At 43.5% G+C, this 17,449-nt stretch overlaps 1 protein-coding gene across 1 annotated transcript in view; it reads right to left on the reverse strand.

Moving 5' to 3' along the window:
- CNNM1 (cyclin and CBS domain divalent metal cation transport mediator 1) overlaps positions 1-14,672 on the reverse strand; it is a 50,677-nt gene extending 36,005 nt beyond the window's left edge. Inside the window, exon 1 of the mRNA XM_061194577.1 lies at positions 13,109-14,672. Within this exon, the coding sequence (XP_061050560.1) occupies positions 13,109-14,672 (1,564 nt within the window). The remainder of the gene's footprint in view (positions 1-13,108) is intronic.
- Between the last annotated feature and the right edge of the window lie 2,777 nt (positions 14,673-17,449).

Here is a 17,449-nt window from a genome sequence, read left to right on the forward strand (position 1 = left end):
CTTTTTCCTGAGAACTAAATTTATATCTTAACATCAGTGTCTATTTTGAACTCTCATCCTGTTTTAGACACTGTGCTTGAGCTGTCCCCTTGTCTTGTCAACATCACTTATCCAAATAGGAACACACGATCTCCAAGACCCACTATCCCCACAGTGCCTCCCTCTCCACCTCAGTAGATGGCACCATCAGCTCTAGTTACCCAGAGTCATAACCCAGGAGTCAGTTTTTACCTTCTTTTCCTTTGCTCCTATTTAGAAAAAAGATCCCCACATTCTTCCAATTCTTCTTTTTTCCCTTCATTCTTTCAACAGGTATTTATTGAATATCTACTATTGCCAAGCACTCTTCTAGGCAATGGGCATGCAGCAGTGAACACGATGGACAAAATCACTTTCGTCCTGTAGCTTACATTCTAGTACATGGGGTGAGGCATAATAAGGCAGGTAAATACGTAAAATCTATAGCTCCATGCTATGGGAAAAGCAAAGCAGGGAAGATTGCTGAGGGAGTGTGTGGAGTGAGTGACCAGGTAGTACAGTTTTAGGCAGGGGAAGTCAGGGATGAACTCCCTGAGAAGGTGGTGTTTGAATAAAGATCGGAAGGCAGTGAGGTAGGGAGCCCCGTGTAGAGCAAGATGCAAAGGCCCTGAGTTGGAAGTGTAACTGACGTGCTTGAGAGGAGCAGCAAGGAGGCAATGTGGTGGCTGCAGAGTGTGAGAGAGGACAGTAGTAGGGGCCAAGGGCAGGGAGGTACGGTGTGGGGTGTGTGCCACTTTGATAGAGCCTGGAAGGCATTTGTCAGGACTTTGGTGCCTACTTTGAGTGAGGTAAAGCCATTGTAGAGTTTTGTGTTTGTGTGTGTGTGTGTTTGGTTTTGGCAAAAAAGTGATATGATCTAACTTATGTTTTAAAAGGATCTCTCTAGCTGCCGTGTTAAGAGCGGCCACAAAGTGGGCAGAGGTAGAAGCAGAGAGACCTCACGGAAAGCTCTGGCACTCATCCAAGTGAGAGATGGCTGGTGGCCTGGACCGGGATGTGGTGGAGGTAGTGAGATGTAGAAAGATTCTCTACATATATTTTGAAAGCAGAGCCCACATGAGGGACTGGATGTGGGGCAAGAGAGAAAGAGAAGTTTTGGCCTGAACAACTAGAAGAATGGAACAGCAATTTAGGGAGTTTGGGAATACTGTGCAAGGTGTAGGTTTAGCCAAGAGAGCAGAAGTTCAATTTTGGATAGTTTTAAGTTTGAGATGCCTTTTACACCTCCAAGTGGAGATGTCAAATGGCAGGTGGAAATATAAGTTTGGAGTTCAGGTTGGTGATCTTTGGGAGAATGAATGAAGTAAACAAGGGCGTGAGAATACACAAAGAGATTCATTTCTCAGCCCTGGGCACACGCAACATTTAGAGGTTATAGAAATGCAACATTCATGCAACAAATATTTGAGCGTCTGATATGGGTAGGTCCTGTTCCAAGTGCTGATGATATATCAGTGAGTATAACATAGGAGGAACAGTAAAGGAGACTGAGAAGGAGTTCCAGAAGGTAATGAAGTCTCATATTTCCCTCCTTCCAATTTTGGGTGTATAGTTCTTAATTTCCATGCCCTCATTGTATCCTGGATGACTGCACTAATATCCTAACCAGTCCTCCTTTTGTTTTTTTTCTGTCCTAAGGCATACTATCCACTAAAACCAGATTGACTGCTCCCAAACATTGCACTTATGAAGTTATTCCCCATCTCAATAACATGGACCAATAACCACGGAGGATCGTTTCTGAACTTTTTCCTGCCATTAGAGGCCTCCATGGTTTAGGGTATATACCTTGCCTTCTTTCCCACTACTCTATCAAAATATAGAGTATTTTGAATGCTTTTGAAAATATTTCTGAATGCTTTTTCCCCATTCAGAAAATAACTGGTCCAAGGATACTCAGCCAATAAATGGTGGAGTCAAAATGGGAACTCAGGGAACTGAAGAGGACCTACCCAGCTAGGATTTGTGGAAAGCTCTGAGACAAACTAAACAAGACTGGATATTTTAACCTCAGGCCTTTTAGGCACAGAACTGGCCTAGGAGGCTGCCCGTGGGGCCGGTTTGACTCTCTCCAGGTTCAGGCTAAACATAACCAGGATCCCCTGCTTAACAATCACCATTGGCTAAGCTTTGGCAGATGGTGTCATTCTCAGGCCACAAAGCAATCTCAGATATAAGGAGGATACATGGAAAGGCCTTTGTTGTCCAGCAGATCTATCAGTTCTGAGCCAGCCCAGGGGCTATGGCCAAACTTGGCTAGTCTCTGGGAAAAGAGAGAGATGTGGCTCTGGGGGCCCTATCTGAAGGAAGCCAGACACCTGAGGTGGCCTGAAAACCCGCCATTTTGAAGGTTCTCATTCCAGGTGAAGACCGCCTTCAGCTACTCCAACGTTCTCCAGACTGCTTCTGATCTAAACCAAGCTGATTCCTGAGAGCACAGGTCAACATCCACCCGATTTTCCAGTTTTTGCCATGGTGGTGATTACCATACCTACTGTAAACTGGGGTCATATGTCACCTCTGGTCTTCACCATCTCTCTGCAAAATGGGGATTGTTATTACTAATATGAAGATGAGGAAAATGACACTCAGAAAAATAAGTGACTCGCTCAAGGCCGAGAATGAGTACGCCATAAAGCCAGGAAACAACTCAGATCCGTCTGCCTCCATAGCCTGTGCTTCGCCCAGTACACCTTGCTGACTCCACATTTCAGGCCAGATCTCAGGTTTCCTGTCCCAAATGTGTTAAGAGAAATGGGAACTTATTTTGTAAATGGCTGAAAGTATGCAGAACTAATGCCCAGCACCTCACAGAGGCAGAGGAGGGCTTTAGACTGCGAAGGGGAAAGGAGGAATCACTGTCCCCCCACTCCCCGGCACAATACGTCTGCCTTCTGGCTCAACCCTTCCCATGTCCAGCCTGATATTTCATTTTGTGGGCTGCTTGCAGCTTTAAGGGGTTTCATTGATCTGGCTGTGATATTTGTTTGTAGGTTAGGTTTTTTTTTATTTGCCTGGGATGTCTGAGGAAGGGCAGAGTGATGCAGGAGGAAACCAAACTGATGACAGGATAAAAGAAATGTAAGGAAATTTCCACAAACAATTTTGGTCTCCTGGGCCCTATCCAAAGTAAACAGCTCTCACTTTTATTTTCTTATTATATACAATGACTTCTACATGGGCTGAATCAGAGAAAGCACTTGTCATACAAAACAACTAGCTAGACAGAATTCATTTAACTAGATCAGTGAGGTGAGAGGCAAATGGTGGAATGTCTTAAATGCTGTACAAGCATTATCTTTAGCCTTTGCGTTAAGCTTACAATGTAGGATCAATATTGCCATTTTAAGAAGAAGGAAGGTAAGCCTCATTCAGAGTGGTAGAGTGACCTGCCCCAGTCACACAGCTAGTAAACAGATGAACTGGGCCCAGACTATCTCTGTCTGTGGCTCCACAGTCTGAGACAGCAAGTCACAGATGTGGCTTCCTGTTCTGCCTCAGTCACTAACAGTGAGCAGGACACTTGTGTCTCCAGATTCCATGTGCCTCATACAAAATGGGGATAAATTCTACTGACTTCACATGCATGGTGAGCACAAAATGAGTTACTGTTTGGAAAGATCTTTGCAAAGGTAAATGCTTTGCAACCATAAGGGATTATCATCGCTATTTTATAATTTGTCTTTTCTGGGCCTCAGTTTTCTCCACCTTAAAATTAAAGGATGGGATCAGGTGATCTCCAGCGTGTTTTTTTCTGGCTCTAAAATTCTATGCTTTTATAAGGCTAAACAGTCCCGGGCTACAAAAACAGTTTGGCTGAAAAGGACGTTTCTTTGTGATGATGTATGACATACCAGAATTTTAACAGTGCCAATAGTTACAGCCTCTTGAGTTTACAAAGGAGCTTGAACTCCTAATGTTTGTACTTTAATTTTAAGAATAAAATGAGAAAAATTACCTTGACACATGCTAGACTTTAAAAAAAAATTTATACAATCAAATCAAATCACTTTCTATGAAATCAGGAAGAGAAACACAAAAAATGTTATCCTACCAGTCCTGCAGCAATCACCTTAATTTGGAAAAACAAAACAGTCCCTTTCTCTAGTTTAAAAAAAAGGCTGTACTTTGTAGTAATCCTGCTCTACTTCATCAGAAATAGAGTAATCAATGCCTTTATCACCAAAAATTTCTCAAGCCACTAAAAGGCAATTATAAAAAAAGCCAGGCACGTCACCCAGAACACCATGGTAACCAGCATCACCAGGGCATGAAAAAATAGTTGTTAGTCACTAGACTCTAAGCTGGTTGGCAGTTTGGCTTGCTAAGCAACACTGCAAAAATAGCAGAGTAATGACCCATTATCTGGAGGTCTGACTTTGCATGGTCTTGAATCTGGTTCCAGAAGGAACTATCCCAGGTCTATATATCAACCCCATACCTGAGGCTCCCAGTCAAAGCCTAATTAATAATTTATTCAACAAATATTTATTGAAGCCTATTGTACACCAGGCACACAATTCCCAACATATGTATTTACTTGGTTTCTCAGTTAAATAGAATTGACACAGAGTGGTTTTGTGATGAGTGAGGTGAGGGCAGGGATTTGCTTGAGGCCGACTCAAAGAGAACTAGCAGCTGACAGCCAGAGGACAGAGAAAAATGTAAAAGTAGATGGAGAACTGCTTTATAATACAGCATAAAATAACTACACTCTCATGACCATGATCATGCGTCATCAAGAAAAGATGGTTATATTTAGGATCCTTTGTTAAGGAAGGCAGGAATGGGTATAAAACATTTTAGAAATATCATCACCAAAAATGGTTAAAATATACAGTTTCGGCACTTGGAGGGAATGTAAATTATGTTTGACAAACGCCTCAATCTGCCTAGCTCCCCATTTAGCTGGAAGAAAAGCAACATTATAATCACGGTTTTACCAGCTTTTGAACGTTGCCTCGGTTCCCTTTCTGCCTTTAGTTTTCTAGCTCAAGCTCCCGCCTCAGCTAGAATGCCCTTTCCCTTCCTAACTGCTTATCAGAGCCCCTCTTCAGTTACTTCCTCAGAGAAGTTTTCCCAGGTCCTTCCAGGGAATTATTTCTCCCTTGCCCCCTCGCCCATAGATGTTGTCTGGATGCCCTTCCCTGTACCCCAGGCTGCTCTGTATCATTTTCGTCCCTCTTTTCAGCTCCTGGATATTTATATCCATGTCCATCTCCCAGAGCCCTGGTAGCCCAGGACTCAGATAATGTCGGCAGAGGGAAGGTTGGTGGCGCTTTCCCTAATGGGTGTTAAATGGCCTAGGAACCCTGCATGGCACGCACACGGCCCTCTTTTCTCAGAGCCTTTGGATGTCTGTTCCCTTCTCCCGGAAAGCTCTGGCGAACTCCTTTCCAGGAGTTTATCCTAACCTATAATACCAGGTCAGGCCCCCCTATTATAAGCTCTCATAGCTCCCTATACTTTTTATTCAAATCACTTGTCTTCATTTGTAATTATTTATTGATTCGTGTATATCTCTCTACTTGACTGTAAGCACCAGGAGGGCTGGAGGCCTCACACAGGATAATGTCACATGGAAGGAAGGAAAGGAGGGAGGGAAGGAGGGAAGGAGGAATTGAGAAGAATCTCAGTTTGGAAAGGAATAGACAACAGAAAATAGAGGATTGAGAGTTGTTATTGAAGGTCCAGGGGTGGCTAAACGTGGGCCTAGAGGTAAACCAATTTGAGAGAGTACTAGGAAAATCCACAGGCCCCCTGCCCTGAGACACCAAATGCTTTAAGGGAGCCAGAAACACAACCAAATGTATTTGGTTGTTAAAAAATGGAATTGAGGTGAGCTACTATATTCTCCAAATAAAAGAGGACTCACAAAGCATGATAAAAAGAGGAAATGGAATTTGACTGCAGTATGTGGGATTTAGATTACATAAAAAGAGAGTCTGATAACAAAGGCTGTTATGCCCTGGAAAGGATAACTAAATCTAAAAAAAAAAAAGTGTGAATTAGATTCTCTCTCAGGTTTTTCAGTGCCCCTTCCAGCTCAGATTCTCTTGTTACCTGGTATTTCTATTGCCAGGCTAAGAAAAAAACAAATATTGCATAACAATATTACAACAATCATAATGAAAAATTGTAAAGAAAGAAATATAAACCAGCAATGTTAGAACCTTGTATAATTTATTGTTTTTCACTTTTCCTTGTTTCCTTTTGTTCTTCCTCCCTGTAGGGGAGCATGATGGAGTATGCTTTGCTTACTGTTTATTCTAATTATTGTTTAGAAGGTAAACATCTCATTCTAAATTTTACTAATTATTATTTAGCAATGTTTAACACATTTTAAAGCATATTACATCTAATTATACCAGTGAAATAGAACTTTGAGTGAAATAACTTTTTATTTTCTTTTGTAGAAGACAAAGAATGCAGCACTAATGTTTTGGCAGCTTTTTATAGAATTAAGCAGTGGGAAGACTTTCTGCTAAAATACCTCACACCGGAATTTGGAGTGATAAAGCAAAACACTGACTGAAAAAGTGGTCCACATCAAAAACATCTTTAAAAAAAAAAATCCCTCTGAGGATTAGAATGGGATATTTGATTTGTGGAAGAAGGCAAGACCATAGGGTTTTTCTTTTTTTTTTTTTTTTCTGTTTAAGAATTTGATTAAGGTTGTTATTGCATGCAATATATTTTTAACATGACAGAGTATTAGAAGTTATTATTTCAGGACAGTGGGATGATTATCTTCAGGTGATTTTCATATTTTGTTCTATATTTTTCAATTTTCTATAATGAATAAATATAGAAATTTATAAACTTTACTATAAATTTTATAAAATAACCCTATCATAATTTCTCTCTTCTCCATGTTCTCATTGCATGTTAGTATTTCTATTATTGCATGTTTGCTTTAATGATTTATGTACCAGTCTGTCTTATCCACATTCTTATATGCTGAGCTATGACTTGTGAAATGTAACATTGTTGGAAGTTGGGGGGAAAGGTGAGTCCAGCCTGCCTTCTAGCTTTATAAAGGGGAAAGCTATTCTCCCATTAGGCTGAAGGCTCTTTGGGAGCAGGGATTGTGTCTCATACACCCAACTCTTAGCACAGTGCTTTGAAAAGGGCTAAATAATTGTTTCCTAAAGAAGTAAAGAAAGATAATACATAACACTTTTCTTCTAACATTTAAAATTTGACTTTGTCCTTCTGCATGGTCCAAAATGATTGGGCTGGAGATAATGAATGATTCATTTACTAGAGCTCTGCAGATCCCTTCCATTATATTAAAGTTTAACCCCTTCCAGTCATTCATTCAGTCATTCAATAAAGATTTATTGAAAACTTACTGTGTTACGGGCTACAGCTACAAAGGTAGGTAAGACAGCCTCTGTCCTCCAGGTGCTCATTATATGGATGGGCAGCACTTTCCAACACATACTAATAGTACAGCCTGTTAGTTCAATAATAGAGATATTGAACAACTGAGTTGGCCAAAACTGGGGTTTATAGGAGAAGTTTCGCAGAGGACGTGGCCCCTGTGCTGATGTTAAAGGAGGGGCTAGACTAGGGATTAGTCGGGTAATGTATATTCCTGACAAAGAGGACAGCATGCGTAAAGGGACAAAGGCAAGAAATAACACAGTGTGGCTATGGAGTTCGGCGTTGCTGGAGCATAAAGCTGTGGTAGTGATGAGTGATGAATCTGCAGGGGAGGGCGGGGAGCAGGTCATGACCGCACAGCTTAGACTTTATCCTGCAGGCAGAAGTGTTTGAAGCAGGGGATGATGACACCAGGGATTATTTATTGGCACCGGAGAGGATGGATTTGAGGGTGAAAAAAACTGGAGGAAGTAGAACTTCTCAGGAGGCATTTGCACAAATGAGTATGTAACAGATGTGTGTTCATATTTAATAATGAAAGCTAACATTTATTTAGCATTTATTATATGACAGTTACTAAATAAGCAGTATTATGCAATATTGTCTTAATATTTCAAACAACCCTATGAGTAAATACTATTATTACCTGCATTTTACAGCTAATGAAGCAAAGAGTTAAATAACTTGCCCAAGGCCAGGATGCAACCAGAGCAGTCTGGTACCAAAGCTTATGCTCTTAATTTCTATCTCATTTGTTTAATTTCTGTCTCCTGTATTAGAATGAAAGCTCCATTCAGACAGGGGCCCTATTGGTGGTGTTCTCCACTGTGCCTACACAATAGGTGTATAGTAACTATTTGCTGAATAAAATTAATGAATAACCTAAGTGGAAAAAATAGCAGACTAAGTTATGTATCGGTACAAGAAATATGCAATATTGGCAAATTTTTTGCAGACTTTGTTCCAAATATTTGGCCGACTTTGGAGATTATTACGGACTGAATATTTGTGTCCCTTCCCCTCTCCAAATTGACATGTTGAAGCCCTAACCCCCAGTGGGCCTCTAAGATTAAATGAGATAACAAGGGTGGGGCCCTAATCCAAAAGGATTGGTAGTTCTACAAGAAGAAGAGAGACCGGAGCTGTTTCTCTCTCTATGCTTGTACACTAAGGAGAGGCCACGTGAGGACACAGCGAGAAGGTAGCTAGCTGTCTGCAAGCCAGTAAGAGAGCTCTCATCAGAAACCAAATCAGCTGGAATCTTGATCTTGGACTTCTAGCCTCCAGAACAGTGAGAAAATAAATTTCTGTTGTTTAAGCCATTCAGACTGATACTTTGTTGTGGCAGCCCGAAAAGACTAAGACAGTGATTAGTAGGATGAGGGTGGGGAGTGAAGGAGAGGTTTCTCCCTTGGTAGACTGGGGGGCGCAGGTGTGCCACTAACTGGGGTAGATAAACTGGGAAGAGGAAGATTGATTATGGTCAATGGAACAACACTAATTATCCTGTACTTAAGGTTCACCTCACTCAAACATAGAAATACAATTGAAATTAGCTATTTAAGATCACTTGTTCAATAAATATTTATTCATCCTCTAGCCGTCAAGGTCACTGTGTTTGTCCTGAGTATACAAAGTAAGTAAGATTCATTCTCTGCCCTCAAGGAACTCACAGTCAGGTGGGGAGAAATATTGTTCCTTTTTGTAAAGCTAGCATGCTTGCTTTCCTTTTCCCCTACTTCTAAAGACCTGGAGCTCATAAGAAATATATATATATATATATAAAATCCCATATGGATAAGAGCTTTGGAATCACAAGACCGGGACTTGAATCTGGGCCTTGGAATATACCAGGTGAGTGATGTTCTTAGTACAAGTAACGCTTCTGGCTCTTATGGTCCTCACCTATACCTGCAGAGTTGTTTTAAGAATAAGAGAGGTAGGTAGGAATGTTTTGTAAAATGCAATATGCATGTTAGCAATTATTGTAATTATAAAAAGCTATATTTCCAACCTGCAGAAACTGAAGGGTAGCAAGTCATGGGCAGCAAGTCAGAGGTGAAAGGACAGCTTTGAACCGTCTGGGTGGCAGGAGTTTTGGGATGGGAGATGGAATAAGACTGGTGTGGTGGAAAAAAGAACAGGCTTTGGGGTCCTGTGATCTGGTTCAAATCACAATTCAGTCAGTTATTAGCTATGGAAAGTTGAGCAAGTCATGTAATCAATCTGAGCTTTAGTTTCTTCATCTGTAAAATGGAGGTAATAATACCTCCCCAGGAGGGTTGTTCTGAGTATGTAAAGGGCTTGGCGTTGCGCCTGGCAGGGCTGTTGCTCAATTAATGGTAACCGTTGTTCCTATTAAAATTACCATTTTCCTCTCCTACCTCCTAAGGGGTTTGTTTAGGTGGTTAAGTTACTTGAAGTGCAAGGAAATGAGGGAAATGGAAGGGCTATTACGACTTGCTTAAAACGTTATTTTTAAAGGTAAAGAAAAGTAATTCAACTCAGCTTTCCTCTCCTAACCTATGATGCAAACATAACTCTTATAGAAAATGACCACCGTATTATATGGCTTCGAGCCAGAGAACACCTACCTTGATAATTATACCTTGTATTTATTCTATTCTAAGTTAATCTACCAATCATTGTTAATAAGGGTCTCTGAAGACAATGCTTCTCAAAATTTAATGTACACATGAGTCACTTGAGGGCTTGCTAAAATGCAGATTTTTATTCAGTGGATTTAGAGTGAGGCATGAAAATCTGCATTTCTAAAACGGTCCCAAGTGAGGCCCATGCTGCTGGTTCACGGATCACACTTTGAGGAAAGAGCAAGGCTCTACAGGGGTATGGAAATCTCTTGGTGTGGTGTGATAGCCTGCTTCTCTTTAGGGATCTACCTAATTGCAAACTAACCACTTACTGGCAGAACATGACCGTGCCTTTTTTTAGACCAGATTTAGAAATTCTGCAACAGGACTCATTTCTGATCAATAGTGACTTTTTCCAGCAGCCTACTACATGCGAGGCACAGTGCAAGGTGCTGGAGATACAGAGGTTAGTAAGACACAATTTCTGCTTCAGAAGACTGCCTTTATTCTAACACTGTCCACCCTTGTAGACTGTTAATTTTTTCAGGGCAGTCTTATTGTTTCCCCTGTTGCTTAGCACTATATAGATGCCAGTAAGTACTAAATGAATGAATGAATGAGTTCCCAGGAATTTCATTAAAAATGTTGTCTGGCAGAGAAAAACAAATGCTGTATATCACTTATATGTGGAATCTAAAAAAATAAAACAAACTAGTGAATATAACAAAAAGAAACAGACTCACAGATATGGAGAACAAACTGGTGGTTACCAGTGGGGAGAGGGAAGGGGGAGGGGGCCCAATAGGGGTAGCGGACTAAGAGGTACAAACTACTAAGTATAAAATAAGCTACAAGGATATATAGTACAACACAAGAAATATAGCCAATATTTTACAATAACTGTACATGGAATGTAACCCTTAAAAATTGTGAATCACTAGGTGTACACCTAAAACTTATATAATATTGTACATCAAATATACCTCAATAAAAAAAAATCTTGTCTGGCAGCACGTGATAGTGAACTCTATCTTAGCTATCACGTGTAAGAGGTGGTTAAATTAAAAAGGGGCTGATAGGGTGAGCCTTAATCCAATCTGACTGGTGTCCTTATAAGAAGAGATTCAAATACAGAGAGACTCCAGGGCTGAGCACACACACACTGAGGGGCAACCATGTAAGGACACAGCAAGAAGGCAGAGCCATCTGCAAGCCAAGGAGAGTGGCTTCAGAAGAAACCAAACCGGCCAACACCTTGATCTTGGACTTTCAGCCTCCAGAACTGTGAGAAAATAAATTTCTGTTGTTTAAGCCACTCAGTCTATGGTATTTTGTTATGGCAACCCTAGCAAACTAATATAGATTTTCACAGCTTTTATGCCCAGAACCAATATTCCCTTCTGTAGGGTACACAAAATGTAAGAAAAATGCTAAAAGTGTATGGATGAACCTCTGAATGCAATGGCAATGAGTCGTGGAAGGACTGGGGGGAGACAGACAGAAGAGGGTGAGACAGTAGCCCAGACTGGGCTAAAACAGCTGCAGTATATATACATTTCCTTCCCCTTCTCATGATATCAACACAAAGCATAGGGCTGTTCTCTCCCCAAATCTGAGACTGAAAGTAGCTTTTTGACTTTTTCCCCTTTCTCAGGTTACTTTTTGATATTTAACACAATTTCACTTGTCTAAAAATATTGTGGCAGGAGGAAGACCCCAGATTTCTCTCTGTATGCAAAGTCTTTATATACAAAGAGTACCTGTGCTGATAATGAAATGAGATTGAATTTTTGACAAACAAAAAAATGTATCAAAAACACATAGTCAAATGAGATTCCTGCTGGCCACAGGGAAGCTACATTTGAAACCTGATTCTAAAGTCAGGGGATTAATTTTTTGCTTTGTTTTGTTTTCAATAAACATGCCAACTCATAAGTACAGATGAATGCCTCTTTCAAAATAGTTATTCTGGGAGGTTCTACACTTATTCTAACCATGTCACTGTTCTCAAATCATTTCTGGAATTGCTTTCAGGGTCTGTGAGATAGTTTTCTGAACGCTCTCAACTGTGATTCTGGAAGGCAGATTTGATTTTCAAAAACAACCAAGGGTCCTTCTGGGTCAACTCTGGTTACTAGGGGGACCAGTCAAACTGTGTAATGTCAAGAGGATCAACCCTAAAGTGTTCAGGCTGATTTTTCTGGAGTGAATTGTTCTCAACCTCAGAAGACAGTTTCCAAAGGCAAACCCCAGAAATGGAGTAAACATGTTATAGGCATGACGTCAAGGGCAGGGGATGTGACCGCTCTGAAGGAAGCCCCATTCATTTGGATATGCAGGTTTTTTAGTGATTCCCTTTACCAGAATATTTCCTCAAGTCTAGATCTACCTTACTTCATGGGACCAGAGCTCCCAGAAGTACAAGGACCTCACTGCCTTAGTCAACTTTTAATCTCCAACCTGGGTACTTGATGTGTGTCCAAGGCATAGTTGATGGAAAGATGAATATGGGGGAAGAATGGCTAAGGTGTCTGGGGCTTACTCTATGTAATTCAAAGGGCAGAACTAGGACCCACAGAGAAGCTCTGGAGACATAAATTTCTGCTCCTTGTAGGAAATACATTTTCAGCAGCTGGAGCTGTCCAGCAATGGAGTTTGCCCTGGAATTGGAAATGGTGAGCTTCCCACCGAGAGAGGAAGCAAAGACTGCTTGTTATGGGAACCCTGAGAGGTACCTCCTGCAATGGGGAGCTATGCAGTGCCCTCCAAGGGCTATCTCCTGAGTCCTATCCGCACAATACCCAGCAACTGGTAGGCCCTGAAAAAATACTGGAATGCAATGAATGAGGAATGCGGTGCATCCTGTGAGCCAAGTAAAGGGGAAGAGGCAGGGACTCAATCAGCCTCAAGGAAGGTAGGGAGAAGTGAAATGAAAAGACCCAGGGAGCCAATGAGATAGGGCCTTCCTTGAGTTTTTGGTACCATAGGAGAGAAGCTGCTTTGGGTACCTGAAGACTCACGTGTTTATGAGAGGGTAATACTTTTTAAGGGGGTAGGACTTGAGGGAGGAGATTAGACCACATGCTCACCCTTCTTAAACTCCTCCAACACCGTGTCCAGCCGGGTATCATTGAAGACGCAGTGCAGGGGCCGGTTGTAGAAGCGGGTGACCGTGAGAAGCGGCGTGCAGTCGTCGGGGTCCACGAAGGCCAAGTCCTTGACAAACAGAATGTCCACAATGTTGTGCCGCTGGTCGCCCTCGTACACGGGGATGCGAGTGTAGCCGCTGCGCAGGATCTCGGAGACAGTGGCGAAATCCAGCACAGCGTCGGAGCGCAGCATGAAGCAGTCCCCAAGAGGGGTCAGCACCTCTTCCACCACCTTGGTGCGCAGCTCCAGGGCGCCCTGGATAATGTTGAGCTCCTCTTTCACCAGGTCGCTGTAAGGATCCGCGGCCCGCAGCGTCTCCAGCAGCTTCTCCCGCGTGTAGAAGGTGCTGATCTCCTGGCGCAGCGCCCAGTCCAGCAGGCGGCTCAGCGGGTAGCACACGGGGAAAGCGGCCGCCATCAGGAGCCGGGTCAGGCACACGCTGTGGGAGGCGATGGCCAGCCCGTGCCGCGAACACACCGAGTAGGGGCAGATCTCTGCGCCCAGGAACACGGCGCCGGTGCACACGAGCGCCGGCAGCCAGGGGAAGTGAGTCCCCGCGTCGCCGTAGTCTTCCCCGGTGCCCCCGACGCCCGGCGGCAGCGAGGCGTACAGCCAGCCCGCCAGGGCCGCGTTGGCTCCGGCTTGGCCCAGGAGCAGGGTGCAGAGCAGATGGGTCCCCCTGCCGCGCACGGCCTGCACTCGGCGCGCCTGCTCCTGCTCGGCGGCCGAGCCGCTGTTCCGCAGCACCCGTAACTCCACCGGGTCCAGCGAGAGCAGGCTCAGGCGCAGGCCGCTAAACAGGGCAGACAGGGCGAGCAGCAGGAGCGCTCCGAGCGCCCGCAGCCACGCGGGGGGCAGCAGGTACCCGCCCGGGCCATAGAGCCGCGGGCGTACGCGCAGCAGGAAGCCGCCGGCGGCGCCGTGGTGGTGCCAGGCGCGCCCGTCCCAGGCGCACAGAGAGAAGAGCTTCCCGCCACCGCTCGTGCCGCCTCGCTCTGCCTCGCCCTTACGCAGTTCCCGCACCCGCACCTGGACTAGAGCTGAGCCCGCCACGCCTCCGGGGCGCAGGGGCCCCAGGACCTCCACGTCTGATGCCCAGTCGCTCTGCTCGCGGCAGCGCTGCGACCCCGGGGGGCGCGCGGGGACAGCGCTGGGCGCCGCGCCGCTCCCGCCCGGAGGCTCCTCGATAAACACGAGCCGTGGAGCCCAGTCGCCGGTGCCGTTCTCCCCTGGGGAAAGGGTGGGTGTGGGCACCGGCTCCACGGGCGCCGCGGGCCCGGGCTGGAAATAGACGCGCAGGAGGAAGCTGGTGCCTTCGGCGGCGCGCAGGGTGCCCCCCTCCAGGGACACGCGGCCTCCAGCGGTGTCCTCGGGCCGCAGGCCCAGCAGCCAAGCGGCGGCGGCCGGGGGCCGAGGGGACAGGGAAAAGAAGAGCAGGAGCACAGCGCTCCTGCTGCAGCAGTCTCGGAGCCTGACACCCACCGCTGCTGCCGCAGCCGCCATCCTGCACCCGGCGCGGCTGCACGTGATACTGCAGAAAGCCGAACAAGAGCTGGAAGGAGGAGGAGCCGAAGCCGGGAACCCGGCCCCAGGCAGGTCACCACGTGTACGCACCCCTGCGCGCGTAAGCTGGAGGCGGTGGGGGTTCAGACCCTGCCCGGGCAGTGGGTCCCGGCGGGAGGCTGGAGATGGTCACGCATCACTGCACGGTGCGTGACCCCGACGCACGTGGGTACAGCAGAGTTGCAGCCTCAGGCAGGCTTGTCTTGAAGCATGGCCTCCTATTCCAGCAGTAGGGCGCCCCTCGGCGAACTCCTACCGGGCAGAATTTCCCTTCTGGTCCTCCACTTCACCATTGGCCAGGGAAATTTCCCAGCATTTCGCCTCTCCTCCTGCCTCTTGCGTTCCCCCTTCTGGTCAAAAGATATTCTGGAGACGAGTCCTGAATCTGTGCTTGGTCTCAACTCCAGCTGACCTTTCATGTTTTAAAAATTTACAAATTACTTAGGTTAAATTCCTTGTTAAGATCCAAATATCCATTAATAAGAAACTGTTGAATTAAGTTATGATACCACTGTGCGATGGAATACTATGCAGCAGAAAAAAATAATGATGTGGATCCATGTGTTTGTGATATGGAAATATCTCCAAAGTAATAGCTGCAAAATATAAAGGTGCAGAACAGTGTGTATAACATGCTACTGTTTGTATTAAAAGTATGTAAGTATAAATGTATATGTACATATATATATATATAAAATACTAGATTTAATATGCAGAGCATACACAAGAAATTTGTAATAGTGTTCACCTCTGGGGAGCAGGCCTATTGTACAATGCCAAAAGCAGGAAACTGGCATTGGTATAATGTGTGTGTATAGTTTTGTCTCATTTTACCACATGTATAGATTTATATAATCATTGCTGCAATCAAAATGCAGAACTATTCTATCACCATAAAGAGCTAGGAGGGAGACATTTTACTGAATTCCTTGTATTATTTGAACTTACCATGGGCCTGTTACTTTATTTTTACTTTTATGCATTTATTTAAGAAATTTATATAGTAAAATTCACTTCCTGGCGTACTGTTCTATGAGTTTTGACAAATATTCATGTAACTATCACAATCCAAAATAGTGCCATCATTCTGCAATATCCCCTCTTGCTGTCTCTTTGTGGTCAGCTTTCCCCCCATTTCATCCTCTGGCAACTATTGATTTGTTCTCTCCCACAGTTTTCCTTTTCCAGAATGTCGTATTAATGGAATAATACAATACGCAACCTTTTGGCTCTAGCTTCCCTTACTTAGTTAGCAATATGCATTTGAGAGTCATCCATGTTGTGTTTATCAATAGTTCATTCCTTTTTATGGCTGGGTAGTATTCTACTACATGGATATATCACAGTTTATCCATTTACCAGTTAAAGAATTTTTGCGTTATTTCCAGTTTTTGGAAATTATGAATAAAGCTGCTATAAATGTTTGTGTGCAGGTTTTTGTGTGAACATATATTTTCATTTTTCTTGGGTAAATTTACCACAGGTCTGTATTACTTTTTAAAATAATTTTATTTATTTATTTATTTATGTTTATTTTTTGCCCGCGCTGCATGTGGTATGTGGCACGTGGGATCTTAGTTCCCCGACCAGGGATGGAACCTGCGCTGCCTGCCTTGGAAGCGCAGAGTCTTAACCACTGGACCGCCAGGGAAGTCCCTGTATTACTTTTTAAAATATAAAAATAACAATAATTAGGCATACTACCTTTGACATTTCTGACTAATTTTTTAAAAAATCATATGTGAAATCTTATTTTTCATAGAACTCCAAAGATATTGACTGAGAAAGACTTGCAAAGGATAAAGCTCAATACAAATGGTCCCAGCTAAAAGTTACCTTCTTTTCATAACAAACTCTTATCATCCAGAGTGGAAATAGCCCCTTCCTAGTTTGAGACTAAACAGGCCTTAGTGGGTTGCTGCTCACATAGGCTGCCTTTCACACTTTCTGATGGGAGTGTGAAACAAACCTGCTACTGCCTTAAAATACACCAGATCTTGTGCACTACAAGCTGCCTCTTGCATGGGCTGCTTAAGAGACAGAAGGAAGGTTTAATCTAGAGAGGGAACATTGAGGCATTTATTGGAAATGTAGGGGAAAGAGTGAAGAGATGTCAGGCATGTGATTGTTTCTGTTAAGTATTGGCAAAAAAATATTCTTACTTTTGTCCTGACACTTAGATGTCTCTCCTCTCCTAGCCTAAGCTCCTCAGCACAAAGGTACCTGTTATCCTAAGGGTTTTCCCACCTCTTTTTGGTCACAGGACTTAATCATCCTTTATCAAGGATGATAAAGGATCTTTATCAACCTAACACCTTTATCAAGCTTTAGAGTTACAAAGGGATTTCATATCTATTGCTTCATACACACACACAGAGCCCTGTGAAGCAGATATAATAATAACCATTTTACAGATCAGGTGAAATGACTGGTAAAACTTCTTTGGACTCTAGGTTGATGCTCCCTCACTCCACGGGGTTGACCTGTACCAAAACAGAAGCTTTCAAAAATATTCAATTAGGAATTTAAAAACCTAAATTTCTGATATAAAGTATTACATTCCCATTGAAAATAAAGTTTTAATGCAGAAAAGCTTACATAAAAATAAACTACAACCCCACCAACCAGAGATAAACACTGTTAATATTTTGACACATGTCTTTTTATCTTCTACATAGATAACCGAGAAACACACACACACACATATATAATTGAAT

Source organism: Eubalaena glacialis, chromosome 1, assembly GCF_028564815.1.
Source record: "Eubalaena glacialis isolate mEubGla1 chromosome 1, mEubGla1.1.hap2.+ XY, whole genome shotgun sequence".
NCBI lineage: Eukaryota > Metazoa > Chordata > Mammalia > Artiodactyla > Balaenidae > Eubalaena > Eubalaena glacialis.